At 41.4% G+C, this 25,075-nt stretch overlaps 1 protein-coding gene across 3 annotated transcripts in view; it reads left to right on the top strand.

Moving 5' to 3' along the window:
• LOC121575538 (tensin-2-like) overlaps nt 1-25,075 on the top strand; it is an 82,702-nt gene that overhangs the window by 39,546 nt on the left and 18,081 nt on the right. For all 3 annotated transcript variants that reach the window (XM_045223077.1, XM_041888700.2, XM_045223078.1), the window contains 10 exons: nt 6,433-6,482; nt 15,253-15,436; nt 18,327-18,377; nt 18,543-18,665; nt 18,789-18,853; nt 18,969-19,052; nt 19,216-19,331; nt 20,191-20,251; nt 20,502-20,577; nt 20,923-21,052. In XM_045223077.1, coding sequence (XP_045079012.1) covers nt 6,433-6,482; nt 15,253-15,436; nt 18,327-18,377; nt 18,543-18,665; nt 18,789-18,853; nt 18,969-19,052; nt 19,216-19,331; nt 20,191-20,251; nt 20,502-20,577; nt 20,923-21,052 — 940 coding nt within the window. The remainder of the gene's footprint in view (nt 1-6,432; nt 6,483-15,252; nt 15,437-18,326; nt 18,378-18,542; nt 18,666-18,788; nt 18,854-18,968; nt 19,053-19,215; nt 19,332-20,190; nt 20,252-20,501; nt 20,578-20,922; nt 21,053-25,075) is intronic.

Raw genomic sequence — 25,075 nt, 5'->3', positions numbered from 1 at the left:
CAGCAAGACTGATTAGAAAAAGCAGCCCAGTAAGCTGTACAACCTGAACCAATCATACAAATGGACTCCAAACAGTGCAGAGAAATTAATTGAAACATTAAACTCAAATCAAATTATTCAGGTCTTCAATAACACACAATACCAAAACAATAAAGGTGTCAATTAGGCTACTAAAGACATCAGTTTCATATTCCAAAAAGCAGCATTTAAAGCAAATCTGAGAAAACCAAAGAAATGCAACATCAGAAACAAAAAACTAAACATTTCTGAAATAAATGTTGATAACAATTAGAAAACACTTAAGCAAAATGTCAAATGAAAACATAAGCAGCAAAACAACCCAGCACTCCACTATGAATATTTTGAAACTCTGAAACAGTATAAACATACACTGAAATGTAATACATTTTATTTCACCATTAAGACACCAAAATCATTTCTGGTATATGTGGAACAATTGAAGCACAACAAAACCACAAGAATTACCCATATAAGATGGAGGAATTTGAAAACGTATTTTGATCGTCTATATAAAAATATCACACAAAAAGACTTACAACATAACCAATTAGAAATTCAAGAAAAATCGAACATCCTTGAATCAGTTATTAAAAGCATCCCAAATCCATTAGATTACCCAATAACCCAACAATAACTAAATTAAAATCAAAAATCTGTAAAAACCAAAGAAGGTTTGGGGTCTAGATAACATCAGAAATGAGATGTGAACAAGCACACCTGAGTTGCAAAATGCTGTGCTTAAATTGTTCAACATGGTACTTACTTCTGGCTGCTTTCTTGATGTCTGGAACCAGGGGCTCATCTCCCCTATCCAAAAAAGTGGAGACAAATCATACCCCAATAATGACAGGGGAATCTATGTAAGCAGCAACTTGAAATGTTTTCTGTAGCATTTTGAATTTAAGAATCCAAACCTTCAAGAAAATGTATAAGTAAATGTCAAATTGGCTTTCTCCCTAATCATCGTACTACTGACCAAATATACACCTTACACATGACAATTAAAAAGCACACCAAATAGAATGATTCTCCAAAGTTGGTGAATGTGTTAATAAAATGTATGTACACAGAAAACAAGTGTGCAATAAAAATCTAAAACCAAAAAACATCATTATTGGTCGAGGTGTGAGACAAGGCTGAAGTTTTAGTCCAAACCTATTCAACATTTATATAAATGAAATAGCAGACATGTTGGACACTTCTGCTGCCCCAGTACTCACGCTATTTGACAGAGGTAAAATACCTGCTATATGCTGATGATTTTTATTGCAGAGCATTGTATACAATAAAAATTGAATTATTCAATGGACCAAAATATTTGACAGTGTAATCCTACCAATAGCTCTTTACGGAAGTGAGGTTTAGAGGCCACTCAATTAACTGAACTTTAAAATGTGGGACAAACATCCAATTGAAGCGCTATCTGCAGAATTCTGTCAGTAAATTCTACAAGTCCAATGAAATACACCAACTAATGCATGTAGGGGTGAATTAGGTAATTGTTAAGGAAAATACAAAAAATATAATTAAAATGTTGGCTACACCTAAATTGAAGTCCAAATTCAAGCCTCCCATTTAAAGCACTTCAAACTCAAGAGTTGAGCCCAGAAACGAGCCCTTGTCAGCTGGTGTTGGACCTAACCAACCAAGCTGACACCATTACTGCTTCAAAACAAGGAATAAAAATAAACAAAATCATGAATCATGAATCAAAGGACTCATATTTACAACATTGGAAAAAGGAAATAAAATCTCAAAGCAAACTAAATTGCTATCTGGCCCTAAACAGAGAATATGAATTGGCCGAGATCAGAGCTACGACGCAGAGACAGATCCTTACCAAGTACAGGCTGAGTGACCACCAATTGCAAAAGAAACCGGCAGACATAAAAAGACATGGCTACCCAAAAAGGAGCGTGTATGTGGTCACTGCACGACAGGGGAGGTAGAGACAGAGATGCACTTTTTCCTCTACTGTGAGAAATATTCCTCACCAAGAGATTCATTTTTTGCAGATTAACCTCTTGGTTAGAAATTGTCCTATTAAACCAAATAAAAAAATACTAATGGACGAAGGATCGCTCTTCTTGCAGCCAAAGATGTATTTGCCTGCCATAGCCTTTGGGGGACACAATAATAATATCTGCATAGTAAGTAGTAACTTACTTGTTATTAGTATTATTGTTATTATTGTTATTATTGTTATTATTATTATTATTATTATTATTATTATTATTATTATTATTATTATTATTGTCGTGATTATTACTCCAAATAGTAGTGGTACGTGTAGTATTACTATTCACTGTTACCATTTTATTGTTTTTATAAGTACTTTTTTTATATCACTATGTTATTATAATAAATTATTTTATTACAATGTATATTGTATCGATTGTTGCTTTGGCAATATTGACGAGAGAGAGAGAGAGAGATAATTTAGTTTCCGTCATTATGAAAGCATTATCTTTTGGTCCTTTATACTCCAATATTGCATTGTGAATCCAAATGAAGTACAGTACACTATATTCAAAAACTGTGTTTGTATTGGAGTGTAGATTTGGTACTGTATCTCAGGTGACATCCACCTGCGTCCAAGCCCCAGAACTGGTGGGGATTCATTTTACTCAGTTTTTACTCTGTACTTATCCCTTCTTTTGGTTGGTTTGAGCCATAGAATTATTTCATATACAGTGCATTCAGAAAGTATTCAGACCCCTTCACTTTTCCCACATTTTGTTAAGTTACAGCCTTATTCTAAAATGTATGAAATATATTTTTTCTCAGCAATCTACACACAATACCCTATAATTACAAAGTGAAAACAGGTTTTTAGAAAAAAATTCACATTTATTAAAAATAATAAACAGAAACCTAATTCAGACCCTTTGCTATGAGACTCGAAATTGAGCTCAGGTGCATCATGTTTCCATTGATCATCCTTGATGTTTCTACAACTTCATTGGAGTCCAGCTGTGGTAAATTCAATTGATTGGACATGATTTGGAAAGGCACACACCTGTCTATATAAGGTCCCACGGTTGACAGTACAATACAGAACAAAAACCAAGCCATGACGTCGAAGGAACTGAGCTCCGAGACAGGATTGTGTCGAGGCACAGATCTGGGGAAGGGTACAAAAAATTGTCTGCATCATTGAAAGTCCCCAAGAACGCAGTGGCCTCCATCATTCTTAAATGGAAGAAGTTTGGAACCACCAAGACTCTTCCTAGACCTGGCCGCCTGGCCAAACTGAGCAATCGGGGGAGAAGGGCCTTGGTCAGGGAGGTGACCAAGAACCCGATGGTCAATCTGACAGAGCTCCAGAGTTCCTCTGTGGATATGGGAGAACCTTCCAGAAGGACAACCATCTCTGCAGCACTCCACCAATTAGGCCTTTATGGTAGAGTGGCCATACGGAAGCCACTCCTCAGTAAAAGGCACATGACAGCCCGCTTGGAGTTTGCAAAAAGGCACCTAAAGGACTCAGACCATGAGAAACCAGATTATCTGGTCTGATAAAACCAAGATTGAACTCTTTGGCCTGAGGAAACCTGACACCATCCCTAAGGTGAAGCATGGTGGTGGCAGCATCATGCTGTGGGGATGTTTTTCAGCAGCAGGTACTGAGAGACTAGTCAGGATCGAGGGAAAGATGAACGGAGCAAAGTACAGAGAGATCCTTGATGAAAACCTGCTCCAGAGCACTCAGGAACTCAGACTGGGGCGAAGGTTCACCTTCCAACAGTACAACGACCCTAAGCACACAGCCAAGAGAATGCAGGAGTGGCTTCGGGACAAGTCTCTGAATGTCCTTGAGTGGCCCAGCCAGAGCCCGGACTTGAACCCGATCGAACATCTCTGGAGAGACCTGAAAATAGCTGTGTACCAAAGCTCCCCATCCAACCTGACAGAGCTTGAGAGGATCTGCAGAGAATGGGAGAAACTCCCCAAATACAGGTGTGCCAAGCTTGTAGCGTCATACCCAAGAAGACTCAAGGCTGTAATCGCTGCCAAGGTACTGAGTAAAGGGTCTGAATACTTATGTAAATGTGATATTTTTGGGGGAAACATTTCTGAACATGTTTTTGTTTTGTCATTGTGGGGTATTGTGTGTAGATTTTTTTTTTTTTTTTTTTTGGGGGACAATTTCATCCATTTTAGAATAAGGCTGTACTGTAACAGAATGTGGAAAAAGTGAAGGGGTCTGAATACTTTCTGAATGCACTGTATCATTTGTATTTATTATGGATCCCCATTAGCTGCTGCCAAGGCAGCAGCTACTCTTCCTTGGGTCCAGCAAAATTAAGGCAGTTCATACAATTTAAAAAACATTACAATACATTCACAAATTTCACAACACACTGTGTGCTCTCAGGCCCCTACTCCACCACTACCACATATCTACAGTACAGAAATCCGTGTGTATAGTGTGTGTGTATTCAGGTGTCTGCGCCTATGTTTGTGTTGCTTCACAGTCCCCGCTGTTCCATAAGGTGCTTTTTTTAATCAGTTTTTTAAATCAAATTTTACTACTTGCATCAGTTACTTGATGTGGAATAGAGTTCCATGTAGTCATGGCTCTATGTAGTACTGTGCGCCTCCCATTGTCTGTTCTGGACTTGGTGACTGTGAAGAGACCTCTGGTGGCATGTCTTGTGGGGTATGCATGGGTGACCGAGCTGTGCGCAAGTAGCTCAAACAGACAGCTCGGTGCATCCAACATGTCAACACGTCTCATAAACACAAGTAGTGATGAAGTCAATCTCTCCTCCACTTTGAGCCAGGAGAGATCGACATGCATATTATTAATATTAGCTCTCTGTGTACATCCAAGGGCCAGCCGTGCTGCCCTGTTCTGAGCCAATTGCAATTTTCCTAAGTCCTTTTTTTGTGGCAACTGACCACACGACTGAACAGTAGTCCAAGTGTGACAAAACTAGGGCCTGTAGGACCTGCCTTGTTGATAGTGCTGTTAAGAAGGTAGAGCAGCGCTTTATTATGGACATACTTCTCCCCATCTTAGCTACTGTTGTATCAATATGTTTTGACCATGACAGTTTACAATCCAGGGTTACTCCAAGCAGTTTAGTCACCTCAACTTGCTTAATTTCAACATTATTTATTACAAGATTTAGTTGAGTTTTAGGGTTTAGTGAATGATTTGTCTCAAATACAATGCTTTTAGTTTTAGAAATATTTAGGACTAACTTATTCCTTGCCACCTACTCTGAAACTAACTGCAACTCTTTGTTAAGTGTTGCAGTCATTTCAGTTGCTGTAGTAGCTGACATGTATAGTGTTGAGTCATCCGCATACATAGACACTCTGGCTTTACTCAAAGCCAGTGGCATGTCATTAGTAAAGATTAAAACAAATAATGGGCCTAGACAGCTGCCCTGGGGAATTCTTGATTCTACCTGAATTATGTTGGAGAGGCTTCCATTAAAGAACACACTCTGTGTTCTGTTAGACGGGTAACTCTGTATCCACAAAATAGCAGGTGGAGTAAAGCCACAACACATACGTTTTTCCAGCAGCACACTATGATCGATAATGTCAAAAGCCGCACTGAAGTCTAACAAAACAGCCCCCACAATCTTTTTATCATCAATTTCTCTCAGCCAATCATCAGTCATTTGTGTAAGTGCTGTGCTTGTTGTTGAATGTCCTTCTCTATAAGCATGCTGAAAGTTTGTTGTCAATTTGTTTACTGTAAAATAGCATTGTATCTGGTCAAACACCATTTTTTCCAATAGTTTACTAAGGGTTGGTAACCGGCTAATTGGTTGGCTATTTGAGCCAGTAAAGGGGGCTTTACTATTTTTAGGTAGCGGAATGACTTTTGCTTCCCTCCAAGCCTGGGGGCACACACATTCTAGTAGGCTTAAATTGAAAATATGGCAAATAGGAGTGGCAATATCCTCCGCTATTATCCTCAGTAATTTTCCATCCAAGTTGTCAGACCCCGGTGGCTTGTCATTGTTGATAGATAACAATCCTTTTTTCACATCTTCCACACTCACTTTACAGAATTCAGATTTACAATGCTTGTCTTTCATAATTTGGTCAGATATACTTGTATGTGTAGTGTCAGCAATTGTTGTTGGCATGTTATGCCTAGGTTTGCTAATCTTGCCAATGAAAAAAATCATTAAAGTAGTTGGCAATATCAGTTGGTTTTGTGATGAATGAGCCATCGGATTCAATGAATGATGGAGCTGAGTTTGCCTATTTCCCAAAATGTCATTTAAGGTGCTCCAAAGCTTTTTACTATCATTCTTGATGTCATTTATCTTTGTTTCATAGTGTAGTTTCTTCTTCTTTTTATTCAGTATCATTCTTACTTCTATGGTTTGAACTCTGTACAGCGTTAGTAATGTGTTCTCTCTTTTTATGCCTCTTTCTCAGCAAGGGTCCACTAAGTCCCTGTCCCATAAGAAGAGGAGCTCCCTTCCCAGGTACCAAACACTTTTTATACTTTGTAGTAAAGGACTTGGAACGGGATTCAATCAATAGCAAATAGTGATAAATGAAGCCAGTGATACAATCAGGGGTTAAAGTCCTCCGTCACTCCGACAGATTTCCGTCATATGGACGTTTTGGAGATGACAGCCTAATACAGAAGTATGTCTGTTCTACGAAATACATTCCCAAATAAATGTATTCTCAACAACAACAAAAAAACATATGTTACATTGTATGTACGGCACAGACTTGCATGATTTTTTCTGACACTTCCCTTGAAGGGAATAAGATAAGTCTATAATGCGCTCCACCAGGGCCCTCAACTCAAACAGCAGTGTAGCCTACTGTAGCTGCTGGCAAAGTAATTCAAATCCTACACTTTATCAGTTAGGATGTAACTTTCCAAGGCTACAAAATCAGACAACCCCGTAATGGAATAGTTTACCTATTTCCCTAGTCAGCCTGTTGTTGTGTGTTCTATGCGAGATAAATATTCATCTCAAGGCGCATTCAATTTGCAAGAGCCATCAAATCAAATACAATTTTATTGGTCGCATACACATATTTAGCAGATGTTATTGCGGGTGTAGCGAAATGCTTGTGTTCCTAGCTCCAACAGTGCAGGAATATCTAACAATACACACAAATCTAAAAAGGTAAAGGATGGAATTAAGAAATATAGAACTATTAGGCAGAGCAATGTCGGATTATATAAAGTACATTCGGAAACTATTCAGACCCCTTGACCTTTTCCACATTTTCTTACGTTACAGCCATATTCTAAAATTGATTCAATTAATTATTTTCCTCATTCATCCACACACAATACCCCATAATGACGAAGCAAAAACAGGTTTTTAGAAATGTTTGCAAATGTATTACCACTTGAAAACAGAAATACCTTATTTACATAAATATTCAGACCCTTTGCTATGAGACTCGAAATTGAGATCAGGTGCATCCTGTTTCCATTGATCATCCTTGAGATGTTTCTACAACTTGATTGGAGTCCACCTGTGGTAAATTCAATTGATTGGACATGATTTTGATGGGCACCCACCTGTCTATATAAGGTCCCACTGTTGACAGTGCATGTCAGAGCAAAAACCAAGCCATGAGGTTGAAGAAATTGTCCGTAGAGCTCCGAGACAGGATTGTGTCGAGGCACAGATCTGGGAAGGGTACCAACACATTTCTGCAGCATTGAAGGTCCCCAAGAACACAGTGGTCTCCATCATTCTTAAATGGAAGAAGTTTGGAACCACCAAGACACTTCCTAGAGCTGACCTCCCGTCCAAACTGAGCAATCAGGGGAGAAGGGCCTTGGTCAGGGAGGTGACTAAGAACCCGATGGTCACTCTGATAGAGCTCCAGAGTTCCTCTGTGGAGATGGGAGAACCTTCCAGAAGGACAACCATCTCTGCAGCACTCTACCAATCAGGCCTTTATGGTAGAGTGGCCAGATGGAAGCCACTCCTCAGTAAAAGGCACATGACAGCCCGCTTGGAGTTTGCCAAAAGGCACCTAAAGACTCTCAGATCATGAGAAACAACATTCTCTGGTCTGATGAAACCAAGATTGAACTCTTTGGCCTGAATGCCAAGCATTCCCTACGGTGAAGCGTGGTGGTGGCAGCATCATGCTGTGGGGATGTTTTTCAGCGGCAGGGACTGGTAGACTAGTCAGGATCGAGGCAAAGATGAACAGAGCAAAGTACACCTGCTCCAGAGCGCTCAGGACCTTAGACTGGGCCGAAGGTTCACCTTCCAACAGGACAATGACCTTAAGCACACAGCCAAGACAACGCAGGAGTTGCTTCGGGACAAGTCTCTGAATGTCCTTGAGTGGCCCAGCCAGAGCCCGGACTTGAACCCATCGAACATCTCTGGAGAGACCTGAAATGCTGCTGTGCAGCGACACTCCCCATCCAACCTGACAGAGTTTGAGAGGATCTGCAGAGAAGAATGGGAGAAACTCTCCAAGTACAGGTGTGCCAAGCTTGTAGCGTCATACCCAAGAAGACTCGAGGCTGTAATCGCTGACAAACGTGCTTCAACAAAGTATTGAGTAAAGGGTCTGAATACTTATGTAAATGTGATATTTAAGTTTTTTATTTTTATACATTTGCAAAAATGTACAAACTTGTTTTTGCTTTGTCATTATGGGGTATTGTGTGTAGATTGATGAGGGGGGGGGGAAACAATTTAATCCGTTTCAGAATAAGGCTGTAACTTAACAAAAATGTGGAAAAAGTGAAGGGGTCTGAATACTTTTCCGAATGCTATGTATATATGTGTGTGATGGGATGTATAGACAATATGGACAGTATATGGATAGAATATGTAGTATATCTGAAGAATAGTATATGTACAGCAATGGTTAAATAGAATAGGCATTGACTAGAATACAGTATATACATATGAAGTGGGTAAAATGGTATGTAAACATTATTAAAGTGACCAGTGTTCAATGACTATGTACATAGGTTAGCAGCCTCTAAGGTGCATGTTAGAGTAGCCGGCTAGTGACGGTGACTAAAGTTCAGGGCAGGGTACTGGGCGGAGGCCGGCTAGTGGTGACTATTTAACAGTCTGATGGCCTTGAGATAGAAGTTTTTCAGTCACTCATTCCAAGCTTTGATTCACCTGTACTAACCTCGCCTTCTAGATGGTAGTGGGGTGAACAGGCCGTGGCTCGGGTGGCTGAGGTCGTTGATGATCTTCATGGCCTTCGTGTGACACCAGGTGCTGTAGATGTCCTGGAGGGCAGTGTTCCCCTATTGATGCATTGGGCAGACCGCACCACCCTCTGGAGAGCCCTGCGGTTGCGGACGGTGCAGTTGCCGTACCAGGCGGTGATACAGCCCGACAGGATGCTCTAAATGGTGCATCTGTAAACGTTTCTGAGGGTCTTTGGGGCCAAGCTGAATTTCTTCAGCCTCCTGAGGTTGAAGAGGTGCTGTTGCGCCTTCTTCACCACACTGTCTGTGTGGGTGGACCATTTCAGATTGTCAGTGATATGTACGCAGAGAAACTTCAAGCTTTTCATCTTCTCCACTGCGGCCCCGTTGATGTGGATGCGGCTCCCTCTGCTGTCTCCTGAAGTCCACGATCAGCTCCTTTGTTTTGTTGAGGGAGAGGTTATTTTTCTGTCACCACTCTGCATAGGAAGGGAAACATGTATTCTGAGTGACAAGCAGTCATAGGTGTCGTGTCCCATAGGCTAAATGGAATTGAACTTGCCATATAATTACTTCTGTTTATACAAAAATACATAAAATCCATGTTTTGCTGTGGATTGTTTTAAATCGCCAGGGTATAACCTACAGTTGGGATGCACACAATTTGGGCAGCACTCACAACATATCAAATAGCTGATTGTTGATTTGCGGCTGTTAGTGAAAAGCATCTAAAATAGGCCTAGGCCTATCGCAATATTTCAGAATACGGTGGCTGGGAAAAAAAAGAGAGGAGACAAAGAAGAAACGGACATGTCTTTAGTTAGGCTATCAAAATCCTGAACTCGCAATAGGCTATTGAGCGAACAGTATCCTATCTTACTGGCACTATAGCATTGGCCATATCCCCGGTGAGTGCGCATATTCACTGTCTTTATCATTGGGTGAGTCCATGCTCCTGGAAAGTTTTTTGGGGACAATAATTTCCTCCTCCAGGGTAGATGGACGTCATAGTCTACAATATGTCTCCCCTTTTCATAGGCCTTGATTAGATGGTTGCATTCAAAGACAAGGTCGTTTTTTTATTGATCTCAGTTTGCCAGTGTCAGCAGAGTAGCCTACCCTTCATTTTTTTGGTATTTAAGATGCTGCTATTGTCTCCAATCATGGAGAGGAAAAGTGTCATAGAATTGCGTGAAATATGTATATAAAAGGCCACATTTTTTCTCAGATTTCTCTCGGGTCCTCCTAAAACATCTCCCTCTAGCTGGGGCTGAGCTCTGGATGTGTGCAAAGAACAGAAAGGAAAAGAAAATCAGAACGGTCTTTTTTTGCTAACAGTGAGTCAGTTCCCACTGGGCACAACTGGTTGAATCAAGGTTGTTTCCATGTAATTTGTCAGCGTATTGTGACGTGAAATCTACGTGCAAAATACATTGGATTTGGAAAAAAAGTCATTAACGTAAACTGTTGTTAAATAAAATAAATAAATAATTGGTCATTTAGCAGACGCTCTTATCCAGAGCGACTTACAGGAGCAATTAGGGTTAAGTGCCTTGCTCAAGGGCACATCGACAGATTTTTCACCTAGTCGGCTCGGGGATTAGAACCAGCGACCTTTCAGTTACTGGCACAACGCTCTTAACCACTAAGCTACCTGCCGTTGTTTTGATGGTGAAATTTCAACCACATCATGGTAACCAAATTTCAACATAGACAAACCTTGTACGAAATATATTGAATTTGTACCTTTAAAACAACGTCAGATCTTCAACGTTATATCCAATGTCAGAAATAAAAACTAGGCTGGGCAGCACCTCCTACTGGAGAATTGGTCTATCTATAGCTACCCTTTGGTCTCCCATCCAGGGTTTTAACCAAAGCCCAGCCATGCTTAGCTATGATATTTGTCACTGACTATTACCAATGTGCTATCATGAGACTGATTGTTGAGAGATCTCCACTTAAAAACGAAATAGATTCACTGTATCGAAGTCATTCCAAAGGGTACATTTAACAGAGCAAATTAAATGTGACCATACACTCGTATCATCAATAATTCCATTTAGGCCTAGATATGATTTGCAGTCATCAACAGCTATTGTTTCAATTCAACACAGAATTAAACTAAAAATAGAGTACAATAGGCCTAGGGTTTCAAGCTCTGGTTGATTTCAAGTGTAATGATATTTAGTGATATTGAATTGTGTTTGGTTGTCAAAGCAACAAAATATCAACATTTGAAGGAAATGTATCTTCGGCTTGGATAGTTCCATCTGTGCCACTGATTTAGTCTGGCTTTAATTCCAGTTAGTCTACAAATTAGTAATTAGTAATATGTTGAATTCACGTCTCCAACTCAACCAACAATAAAAGTTAAAGAATGGAATTAAGCCAGTGCCTTCAGAAAGTATTCATACCACTTGACGTATTCCTAATGAAATATCTCATTTACATAAGTATCTACACCTCTGAGTCAGTACTTTGTAGAAGCACCTATGGCAGCGATTACAGCTGTGAGTCTTTCTGGGCAAGTCTCTAAGAGCTTTCCACACCTGGATTGTGCAACATTTGCTCATTATTCTTTTCAAAATTCTTCAAGCTCTTGCAAATGGTTTGTTGTTCATTGCTAGACAACCATGTTCAGGTCTTGCCATAGATTTTAAAGTAGATTTAAGTCAAAACTGTAACTCGGCCACTCAGGAACATTTACTGTCTTCTTGGTAAGCAACTCCAGTGTAGATTTGGCCTTGTGTTTTAGGTTATTGCCCTGCTGAAAGGTGAATTAATCTCCCAGTGTCTGGTGGAAAGCAGACTGCACCAGGTTTTCCTCTAGGATTTTGCCTGTGCTTAGCTTCATTCCATGTCTTTTTTATCCTGAAAATCTCCCCAGTCCTTAACGATTACAAGCATACCCATAACATGATGCACCCACCACTGTGCTTGACAGTCTGGAGAGTGGTACTCATTAATGTGTTGAATTGGATTTGCCCCAAATATATAACACTTTATATTCAGGGCAAAAAGTGAATTGCTTTGCCACATCAGTATTACTTTAGGGCCTTGTTGCAAACAGGATACATATTTTGGAATATATTTTTTCTGTACAGGCTTTCTTCTTTTTGCTCTGTCAATTAAGTTAGCATTGTGGAGTAACTACAATGTTGTTTATCAATCCTCAGTTTTCCCCTATCACAGCCATCAAACTCTGTAACTGTTTCAAAGTCACCATTGGCCTCATGGTGAAATCCCTGAGAAGTTTTCTTCCTCTCTGGCAACTGAGTTAGGAAGGACGCCTCTATCTTTGTAGTGACTGGATGTATTGATACACCATCCAAAGTGTAATTAATAACTTCACTATGCTCAAAAGGATTGTCAATGTCTGCTTTTTTTTTTACCCATCTACCCTTCTTTGCTAGGCATTGGAAAACCTCCCTGGTCTTTGTGGTTGAATCTGTGTTTGAAATTCACTGCTCAACTGAAGGACCTTACAGATAATTGTATGTGTGGGTTACAGAGATCAGGTAGTCATTCAAAACACTATTATTGCACACAGAGTGAGTCCATGGAATGTATTATGTGACTTGTTAAGCAAAGGTTTACTCCTGAACTTATTCAGGCATGCCAAAACAAGGGGTTGGATACTTATTGAATCAAGACATTTCAGCGTTTCATAATTTAATTAATTAAATATATATTTTTTAAACATTCCACTTTGACATTATGGGGTTTTGTGTGTAGGCCAGTGACAAAATAAATCTAAACTTAATCCATTTTAAAGACAACAAAATGTGGAAGAAGTCGAGGGGTGTGAATACTTTCTGAAAGCACTGTAATTTCAACTGCAATCCAGGTCATTTGGTTCTGCTATTAGATGAAGCACAGTGATAATACATTAATCTGTTGTATAAATAAACAAAATATCTGACATTGTATTCCCATTTGAACTTTGCTGTGCTTTTAAATGGTTGAAAGTGCAGTGATAGACATTTGAAATTAAACCAACTTTTGGGTGTCTTTTTGAGTGGGTGTATATAGGTTTTTATCTCATTGATCAACGTCTCAACCAAATACAGTGGAGGCTCCTCAGAGGAGGAAGGGGAGGACCATCCTCATCAGTGAATTTCATAAAAATAATACATATCCTTTTTATCCTTTTTAGATAAAACTATACTAAATATAATGATGTCACCAAATAATTGATTAAAACACACTATTTTGCAAAGAAGGTCTACAGTAGCCTCAACAGCACTCTGTAGGGTAGCACCATGGTGTAGCTGGAGGACAGCTAGCTTCCGTCCTCCTCTGGGAACATTAACTTCAATACAAACCCTAGGAGGCTCATGGTTCTCACCCCCTTCTATAGACTTACACAGTAATTATGACAACTTCCGGAGGAGGAATACAATGTGGCTGCTATGAAAGTTAACTGTATTTACGCGTGATCAGGGGTGTATTCATTACGCCGATTCTGTTGAAAAGCGTTTCTTAAACGGAAGCAAACGGAACAAACAAGGATAAACATACCTGAATTTGTCCAATAGAAACTCTAGCTTGCAACTGTTATAGACGAATGATTACACCCTATATCAGCTAGACGCAGGCAAGACTGTGCAAGGCGGTATTAAATGTCACTGTCTGTCCATGTGTCACCTCAAATTTGTCTCTCGACCTGTGTGCACCTACATTGTAAACTTTAATTCATAGGCTAGGTTGTAGCAACCTCATGATGGGTGTAGGGAAAATTGAGTATCATGTAGTAGCCCAAACCTGTCGCTGTTAAATTGAACTGGGTGAATGGAATATGAATGAGAGTCATCCAATATGCTTTAATAGAAATAAGGCCATGCTCATTTAAAAAAATCGTCCTCCCTCATCTTAAACAGCATTTTTTTTATTATTATTTTTGTTAATAAATATTTTTGCTTCCCCTAACTTGAAACTTATGCGCCGCCTATGCAAGCAGTCAATGCACAACAATTCTTAATGAAATCACAGTGAAAACACTTTTGTGTTTTGGCCGTTGTTAAAAAAAGAGGGGATCCCAGCTTTCCATTGCTAACATGTTTATTTCTCTACTCCTACAATTGCTTGCGTGGCATCGTTTTAAAAATGCAGTTACAACCACACAACCGGAGTTTAGGCGCAGCTGCGCAACAGAGCTCTTAAAGGTTCAATGGCATCTTAAAAGGGCAATGACATACTTTGTAATATAATCATTATTAATAACAATTTTTTATAATAATAATTAATTATAACAATCAGGATGTCCAATGGAGGTAATGGGGTAAATGCAGATGGAAGAATTGCTTCAACCTATGTATTTATAGCCACTATGCTGCATCAGTTGGGCTACAGGTGATGATGCTTATTGCTAATGGCACATCTGATAATACAGACCATGCATAGGCTATATGCATGGTCCAATATGTTAAAATAATGGTAACGTAATTTTTACCAGTATAATATTAGGCTTATTTTGGAAAGGTGGAAATTATATTTTAGATGGTGTCAGCATAATTGTATTTTCTTTCATTTTGGAGTAAAAGGCACCAGAACTGAGTTTCCCAGTCCTACATAGAAATTATTCCGGGGGAGGACCCCGGACCCACTAAGAAAGGGGACTGGAATTGGTCAAATTCGCAGTTTAATACATTTACAAAATGATCCTCATTCCCTAAAAGCATGATGGTCATGATTTTTTTTTACGTGAAAGGGGAGGTTAACTTGGCCCCAGACAATCGATCTGAGATTGTTTTAAGAAGTCATGGGATTTTTTTTGCTTTAACATTTACATTTACATTTTAGTCATTTAGCAGACACTCTTATCCAGAGCGACTTACAGTTAGTGAATGCATACATGTTTTTTTTCATTGTTTTTTTTCATACTGGCCCCCCGTGGGAAACGAACCCACATCCCTTCCGGCCAAACCCTCCCCTACCTTAGACGACGCTGGACCAATTGTGCGCCGCCCATGGGTATAACCCCAGGATATAATAAATGAAAGAGATGAACTGACTGCCTCTCTCTCTCTCTCTCTCTCTCTCTCTCTCTCTCTCTCTCTCATCTCTCTCCTCTCCTCCAGGAGTAAGAGTGTGGAGTGTGTGATGGAGAGAGTGATGGCAAGGCACTATGACTTTGACCTCACCTACATCACTGAGAGGATCATCTCTGTTTTCTTCCTGCCCGATCTGGAAGAACAACGTTACTGTGGCAACTTACAGGAAGTGGCCGCCATGCTCAAGTCCAAACACCAAGACAAGTTCCTGGTGAGTTGGGGGGGAATGAGTAACGTACTTGGAAAAAGGCAATTCACACATCCAAAATGTGAACGTTCAGGCCCCAAACATAACAAAGTAGACCGAAACAGGTAAGGACTACCTGGGGATTTGTCCAATGAGAAACATTCATTTTTATTTTCCGTTATGAAACATTTAAAAAAACGTTTTCTATTGCGTGTGCTAATGTACTTTTTCCAGTGCGTGTGCTAATGTACATGACTTTGGTGCTGGGTACATCAATCGATACATATGACTAACAAGAGGCCTGCATACTCCCAAAAGTTGATTCATTGTCTATGTCAGCCAGGGGTGGGTCGACAACCTGAGAGGGTCGATGTAGGTGCAGGCTTTTGCTCCAGCCAAGCAGTAACACACCTAATTCAACTTATCAACTAATCATAGTCCTCAATCGAGGCTTTGAGTTTTAAAATTAGGTTACTGCTGGGCTGGAGCAAAAGCCTGCACCTTCATTGGCCTCGCAAGGTAAGGTTGCCCACATCTGGGCACATATTCACAGAGTGTCTCAGAGTAGGAGTGCTGATCTGGGATCCGGGCCCCCCTGTCCATGTAATCTTATTCATTATGATCCAAAAGGCAAAACTGATCCTAGATCAGCACTCACTAATCTGAGTATGGGCCCTGGTCTGAATGAAGATGAAAGGACACAATTTGTTGAATGATGCAGTGTATTACACAACAGTATACTCAGTCTGCCATCTCATAAAGTTAGTAAACATTTGAGACAATGTGTTGCCAATGCTTGTTTCTCCCCTACATTTTTATAAAAACCGAAACAAAGATGTGTTTGTTCGTGGTCCGTGAACAACAGTGTTTTCTATCACAATCTGTGAATGATTACGAACCACTGAGCTTGCGCCATCTTCTTCCATTACTCTTTTATATAAACTCAGCAAACTGCGTTTATTTTCAGCAAACTTAATGTGTAAATATTTGTACGAATATAACAAATTTTAACAACTGAGACATAAACTGAACAAGTTCCACAGACATGTGACTAACATAAATTGAATAATGTGTCCCTGAACAAAGGGGGGGTCAAAATCAAAAGTAACACTCAGAATCTGGTGTGGCCACCAGATGCACCACCAGATGCATCTCCTCCTCATGGACTGCACCAGATTTGCCAGTTATTGCTGTGAGATGTTACCCCACTCTTCCACCAAGGCACCTGCAAGTTCCCGGACATTTCTGGGGGGAATTTAACCTTTTTTTTAGCAGACGCTCTAATCCAGAGTGCATACATTTATTTTATTTTTTTCATACTGGCCCCCCGTGGGAATCGAACCCACAACCCTGGCGTTGCAAGCGCCATGCTCTACCAACTGAGATACACGGGGCCCAGTTGTATTTTTTAGTGATTTTTTAGTGACATTTTAGTGATTTAGCAGACGCTCTTATCCAGAGCGACTTACAATTAGTGAGTGTATACATTTTTCATACTGACCCCCCTAGCCCTCACCCTCCGATCCAACAGGTCCCAGACATGCTCAATGGGATTGAGATCCGTGCTCTTCGCTGGCCATGGCAGAACACTGACATTCCTGTCTTACAGGAAATCACGCACAGAACGAGCAGTATGGCTGGTGGCATTGTCATGCTGGAGGGTCATGTCAGGATGGGTACCACATGAGGGAGGAGGATCTCTTCCCTGTAACGCACAGCGTTGAGATTGCCTGCAATGACAACAAGCTCAGTCCGATGATGCTGTGACACACCGCCCCAGACCATGACAGACCCTCCACCTCCAAATCGATCCCGCTCCAGAGTACAGGCCTCGGTGTAACGCTCATTCCTTCGATGATAAATGCGAATCCGACCATTGCCCCTGGTGAGACAAAACTGCGACTCATCAGTGAAGAGCACTTTTTGCCAGTCCTGTCTGGTCCAGCGACGGTGGGTTTGTGCCCATAGGCGACGTTGTTGCCGGTGATGTCTGGTGAGGACCTGCCTTACAACAGGCCTACAAGCCCTCAGTCCAGCCTCTCTCAGCCTATTGCGGACAGTCTGAGCACTGATGGAGGGATTGTGCGTTCCTGGTGTAACTCGGGCAGTTGTTGTTGCCATCCTGTACCTGTGCCGCAGGTGTGATGTTCGGATGTACTGATCCTGGCAGGTGTTGTTACACGTGATCTGCCACTGCGAGGATGATCAGCTGTCCGTCCTGTCTCCCTGTAGCGCTGTCTTAAGCGTCTCACAGTACGGACATTGCAATTTATTGCCCTGGCCACATCTGCAGTCCTCATGCCTTCTTGCAGCATGCCTAAGGCACATTCACGCAGATGAGCAGGGACCCTGGGCATCTTTCTTTTGGTGTTTTTCAGAGTCAGTAGAAAGGCCTCTTTAGTGTCCTAGGTTTTCATAACTTTGACCTTAATTGCCTACCATCTGTAAGCTGTTAGTGTCTTAACGACCGTTCCACAGCTGCATGTTCATTAATTGTATATGGTTAATTGAACAAGCATGGGAAACAGTGTTTAAACCCTTTACAATTAAGATCTGTGAAGTTATTTGGATTTTTATGAATTATCTTTGAAAGACAGGGTCCTGAAAAAGGGACGTTTCTTTTTTTGCCGAGTTTAGTTAGCAAGTGACGATTGCTCATTCTTAGGGCCCGGTTGGGTATATTAACTATGTTACTGTGTGGTGTTATAAAGAAGCAATACAATCAGTATATTGTTCTTTTGTAACAGAAGGTAATTGTTTTGCTCCACCCAGCACTTCAATGTAACGTTTTGTGCATATTATGTCAGACAATTTGTAGTCAATGTTGAGACAACGTTGTGTGGTTGTTGTGTGGTTACTGGGTATGACATTGTTGATTTCCTCTTCTCTTTGTCTCAATGTCTGCCTCTCCCAGCTCTTAAACCTGTCTGAGAAGCGTCATGACATCACCAGACTCCACCCCAAGGTAGGATGACCACCATAGTGATGCAATATACCTGTAATTGAGTGTGTGAGGACCGCACTCCAGAGTGCTACTAGTACAGTGCTCTCAAATTCTGGTTCCGATGGACTGCTTCCCATAGAAGGTTTATCCAGAGATGGATAACTTCACTGTGTGTGCCAAACTCAGGTTGAAGACTTTGGTTGGCCAGACCTGCATGCCCCTCCCCTGGACAAGATCTGTGCCATGTGTAAGGCCATGGAGACCTGGCTCACCTCTGACCCCGGCAACGTGGTAGTCCTGCACTGCAAGGTCAGGGGAGATGCTCTACTGTTGTGTTGTTGCATTGTTTGTATTGTGTTGTTTGTTCTGTTCAAATATGTCCAGTTAGCCTACATGTCTCTCTCTCTTTTTCTTTCCTTTTCTCTATCACAGGGAAACAAGGGGAAGACGGGGGTCATTGTGGCTGCCTACATGCACTACAGCAAGATATCTGCAGGGTATGTGATGACTGTGTGTGTGCGTGAATGTGTACGTACTGTCAAAGTCTTATTGACGCCGTACGTGGGTACACTTGTACAGAGAGTTATTGATACTGTGTTTGTGTGTGTGCAGGGTGGACCAGGCCCTGAACACTCTGGCCATGAGGAAGTTCTGTGAAGATAAAGTTTCCTCCTCGCTACAGCCCTCTCAAAACAGGCAAGAGCATCTCTCTTTTATGTCTTGCCACTTTCCCTCCATCTTTCCAACTTTTCTCCTCCTTGTATATTGTAGCTAGGTTGTCACCTATTTGAGTCTGCACATCCCTCCTAATTCTAAACGCCCCAATCTTTCTCCCACCTCTCTTTCTTCTCTTCCCCAGGTATATCTACTACTTTGGTGGTCTGCTGTCGGGGTCGATCAGGATGAATAGCAGTCCTCTGTTCCTGCACCAGGTCCTCATCCCCAGCCTGCCGAACTTCCAGGCAGCAGGAGGAGGTCAGTGTCCCACTGTCCTCCTGTACAATGTGATGCAGTACTGTCAAATCGGAGTTGTTTCAACTTGAAAAGATAACTTACCACAATGCCTTCCTCTTCTTTTTAAGATGCAAATGAGGAGGTCCATGTGTGGCTATCAAATGAGTTGGAACTTGTTAGTTTAGTACTGTTAAGGCGTCAGCATTCTTCAGTTCAGTTGGCGCCTAGCCGAGCTCGGTGTGAACCGAACGAGTGTGCTTTCATACTTCCTTAAAAGACCTTCGCTTGAAAAACGAGAAAGAAGCGGCAATAGTACTGTTTGTCCATTTTGAGACGCCGTAGCCAGTATACACTTCCTCAAAATACTCAGAATTAATCTGTCATTAATTTTGACCTTTTTGCCGAGGTGATCTAAGATGTTGGGTGCAGTATTTCTCAATTAAAAAATATGCATGAGAACAAGTCGTCTCTCATTGAATGACATCAAAGACTTTATTGAAGAATCCCTACTGTTAAACAAATAACCGAAGAAGGGGCGTAGACTTCGGCTACCGACTTCGGCTTGCCTTGAGAAAACTTTTTGTGTGCCCGAACAGCTGAAAAAAGTCCAGAACAAACAAAAACCTCACAAAATGTTGTGTCGTCATAATATATGCACTAAGTATTCCGAACTGTTTCGGCTTGGAAGCATGTGGACGCCTTTAGGAGTATTAATATGAGTATTTTTTTGAATTTGCATCTAGAATTTCTTTCACTTCAAACAACTTTGGGGGGATATATTGCCTCCTCTTCTTCTTTAATGACCTCACATCAACACCATCTTTCTCCCCCTGCTGTCTCTCCACTCCTTCATTCCTACACTCACTCGCTTTCTGTGCAGGTTATTATCCTTTCCTGAAGATCTACCAGTCTCTACAGCTGGTCTACACATCAGGCATTTAGTGAGTTAATTATGTTGTTAATACTATATGATCAGTACATTTTTCACTCTGTTCCCTTTCCACCTTCAGACACGGTAGGTACTTGGGTACCTTTGTTGGGATTTTGTTTATATGTGCTACCGCCTGTGTTTACATGTGTGCTGGTGTGTGTTTATTCCAACTGAACATTGTTTGCCTGTGTTTTATGTTGAGGTGTGTTTTACAGATGTTCGAATGTGTTTTGACTATGTTTACGTCTGTCTCTGTGTAGCGACCCCCAGGGCTCCAGGGCGAGAAAGCTGTGTGTGACACTTGAGCCGGCGCTACTGCTGAAGGGGGACGTCATGGTGAGTGTTAAACAAAATGGACACACAGGAACTAGTCATCACTCCTCTCCATCTTTATCTACCAGTCCCCTCTCCTTTTCTCTTTGACCCTTTCAACAGCTCATATCTGTAAAGCTCCAGCCATGGATCCACATTCAGGCAAATTATCCTCCATGTTGCCACCAAATATTCCATGACAATAACATTGTAATTTGAACTAGAATGTAATTGTCTTGGAGCTTTTGCATCTAACATGGCCCCTATTAGTTATCCTAAGTCTCAAACACAGTGCTTGTGTAAATAATAGTGTGGCCACATAATCTCTCTCTGTGTTTCTCTTTCTCTCTTTCTTGTCTCTCTCCCCAGGTGAAATGCTACCACCGGCGGCCACATGGCTCAGAGAGGGAGGCGGTGTTCAGGCTGCAGTTCCACACCTGTACGGTCCATGGAGCTCAGCTGTGGTTCGGCAAAGGAGAGCTGGACTTGGCCTGTGCAGGTAGGTACCAGGGGTCTGATTGGCCAGCAGTATACCACCCAGAATCCCACTGCTGGCTTTCCTCTGAAGGTAAGCAGGGTTGGTCCTGGTCAGTCCCTGGATGGAAGACCAGATGCTTCTGGGAGTGGTGTTGGGTGGCCAGTAGGAGGCACTCTTTCCTCTGGTCTAAAAAAATAGCCCAATGCCCCAGAGCAGTGATTGGGGACATTGCCCTGTGTAGGGTGCCGTCTTTCTGATGGGACGTTAAACGGGTGTCCTGACTCTCTGTGGTCACTAAAGATCCCATGGCACTTATCGTAAGAGTAGGGATGTTAACCCCGGTGTCCTGGTTAAATTCCCAATCTGGCCCTCATACCATCATAGTCACCTAATCATCCCCAGCTTCCAATTGGCTCATTCATCCCCCCTCATCTCCCCTGTAACTATTCCCCAGGCCGTTGCTGTAAATGAGAATGTGTTCTCAGTCAACTTACGTGGTAAAATAAGATTTAAATAAAATAAAAGTAAAGAAAATAGAGGGGAACGTCGGGGAGTTTAGGAAGGAGGGAGAGGGGAGGAGGGAGAAGGGAATGATTGTGTTTCAGGATGAAGTGCAATCGCTTATTATTTGAAGCAGTCAGACAGACGCTCAAGCACACACTCTCACTGGCTCGCACGCACGCTCACTCACATACACAGATATCTGACTCCGAAAATACAAGAAACAAAATGATGACATTATTTAACAAATCTTTTCAAATAGTATATTGATGTACAAATAAACAATGTATTAGCAAACGTACACCTACCAATAGCCTAACTAATACCTCAGATGCAAAGAGGAAGCCCATCTTCACTGCCAACTCCAACACCCCTGGTATGGCCTCCATCTCCTCATCAGAAAAGAGCCACTGCACGTCAGAGCTCCCATGTTGCCTCTGCTGTGGAGGTTCCACTACTTCTTCGTCCTCAGTGTCCACAGAGTCAGACCAGGCCTGTCTCTTCTGTGTCACTGGGTGCATGTGGGCGTCTCTCTCAAAGTCAGCCCTCTGCATCAGCTCTCTGTAGTAGAAGGCTTGAAGCTGTCAAAAGCACTCGTAAAAGCACTGGATGTTGTACTGGAGCATGTTGTACTGGAGTATGTGGACATGAATGTGTACCAGAAGTCCTGTTCCATGTAAAACTCTGGGAGACTGGTGGCGGCTGCCTGCACTGGTACAGAATAGAGCAAGGGCGAGGTAGATGGAGGCACTTACAGAGCTGGTGAACACGGGCTGAGTTGTACACCAGTCTCCCTCCCCTGCAGCAGAGACTGACTGGACTGGACTCGGCTGGGGCTAGAAGTGAGACTGAATGTCTGTAGGGCTGAGACTTCCTCAACATCTGAGGCAGCAGGCGGGTGAATCGTCCCCATGTATATGACATCGTCATCCTCCTCCTCTGTCCACTCTGTCCAAAGGGACCGCACCAAGGATGGTGTCCAAGGAAGATGCTGAATTCGGCACATTTTATATGATCTTCGATAGCAGAGACAAGTCTAGGGTCCTATAAAATCTGCGTTGCGGAATTACAGAATCCAGGAATGCTCCTGTCTGTGTGTGTGTGCGCGTATGTCTACAATTTGTGTAGCCGTTAGCGATGATGCTAATGATAACCTTCTGGTAGAGATGGAAAGGCTTTTCATACAGTAACATTGCTAAACATTAACATTTTATATTAAAAAAGTGAGATTTTAAGAGTGAAAACTGGGAAAAACTGAAATAATAATAGATTGTATAGGGCCCTACAAGTCTCACGTCTAGGCTTGGGGCTGTTGCCACCAAAACTGAATTCCAAACAAACATTGTCCCCTACCAACCAAACATTCTCAATTCTAAAACATTTGATATGCTTGATTGTGATATCATCATATTCAAATGCAATTAGTATTGTTTGAATCAAAATTGCCATGGCAGTGAAATAGAATGTTTCAAATCAAAATAGAATGGCTTGAGCTGCTATTACAGATTTGTTTTGTTTTCAAGTTACCATATTTTAAATATAATTCAAGAGTACATACGGCAACAAAGAATATATATATATCTTGAAACAAATAAAATGACTTGTTCTAAAAAACTAAACTAAAACATCTGCGTTCTGCCAGAATCTGTTTCCTTGAAATGGTTCAACTGTACATCCCCCCACTAGAATCCCCATACTTTAATGAAGACAGCTTCTCCATCCTGGAGGGGGAAATCAATCATTTCCATGCCCAGGGACATGTACTAATCTGTGGCAACCTAAATGCCAGAACTGGACAAGAATCTGACACCCTCAGCACACGGGGACAAACACCTACCTGGAAGTGACAGCATTCCCTCCTCCATATGCCCCTCTAGGCACAACTACGACAACAAAAACGGGTCACAACTCCTGCAGCTCTGTCGCAAGCTGGGTATGTACATAGTCAATGGTAGGCTTCGATGGGACTCCTATGGTAGGTACACCTATAGCTCATCTCTTGGCAGTAGTACTGTAGACTACTTTCTCACTGACCTCAACCCAGAGTCTCAAGGGGCGTTCACAGTCAGCCCACTGTCACCCCTATCAGATCACAGCAAAATCACAGTCTACTTGAACAGAGCAATACTCAGTCATGAGGCATCAAAGCCAAAGGAACTGAATAATATTAAGAAATGCTATAGATGGAAGGAAAGTAGTGTGGAAACCTACCAAAAAACAATTAGGCAACAACAAATTCAATCCCTTTTTAGACAACTTCCTGGACAAAACGTTTCACTGTAATAGTGAAGGTGTAAACTTGGCAGTAGAAAACCTAAACAGTATTTTTGACCTCTCAGCTTTCCTATCAAATCTAAAAATGTCAAGCAGAAAACCTAAGAAAATTAACAACAATGGTTTGATGAAGAATGTAAGAACCTAAGAAAGAAATTAAGAAACCTATCCAACCAAAAACAGAGACCCAGAAAACCTGAGCCTATGCCTTCACAATGGTGAATCACTAAAACAAAACAGAAATACACTATGGAAAAAGAAGGAACAGCACATCAGAAATCAGCTCAATGTAATTGAAGAATCCATAGACTCTAACCACTTATGGGAAAATTGGAAAACACTAAACAAACAACAACACAAAGAGTTATCTGTCCAAAACGGAGATGTATGGATAAACCACTTCTCCAATCTTTTTGGCTCTTATCAAAGAACAAACAGCAAAAACATGTACATGATCAAATACAAATCTTAGAATCAACTATTAAAGACTACCAGAACCCACTGTATTCTCCAATTACATTGAATTAACTACAGGACAAAATACAAACCCTCCAATCCAAAAAGGCCTGTGGTGTTGATGGTATCCTAAATTAAATGATAAAATATACAGACCACAAATTCCAATTGGCTATACTTAAACTCTTTAACATCATCCTTAGCTCTGGCATCTTCCCCAATATTTGGAACCAAGGACTGATCACCCCAATCCACAAAAGTGGGGATATATTTGACCCCAATAACTACCGTGGGATATGCGTCAACAGCAACCTTGGGAAAATCCTCTGCATTATCATTAACAGCAGACTCGTACATTTCCAAATGTCAAATTGGCATTTTACCGTACGACAGACCACGTACTCACCCTGCACACCCTAATTGATCAAACAAACAAACCAAAACAAAGGCAAAGTCTTCTCATTCTTTGTTGATTTCAAAAAAGCTTTTGACTCAATTTGGCATGACCCACATTTTGCTATACAAATTGAAGGATAGTGGTGTTGGGGTAAAAGCATACAATATTATAAAATCCATGTACACAAACAACAAGTGTGCGGTTAAAATTGGCAAAAAACACACATTTCTTTCCACAGGGCCTTGGGGTGAGACAGGGATGCAGCTTAAGCCCCACCCTCTTCAACATATATATCAACGAATTGGCGAGGGCACTAGAACAGTCTACAGCACCCGGCCTCACCCTACTAGAATCTGAAGTCAAATGTCTACTGTTTGCTGATGATCTGGTGCATCTGTCCCCAACCAAGGAGGGCC

This window comes from Coregonus clupeaformis, chromosome 10 (genome assembly GCF_020615455.1).
Source record: "Coregonus clupeaformis isolate EN_2021a chromosome 10, ASM2061545v1, whole genome shotgun sequence".
In the NCBI taxonomy this organism is placed as follows: Eukaryota; Metazoa; Chordata; class Actinopteri; order Salmoniformes; family Salmonidae; genus Coregonus; species Coregonus clupeaformis.
This window is presented reverse-complemented; position numbering and strand designations above follow the sequence as displayed.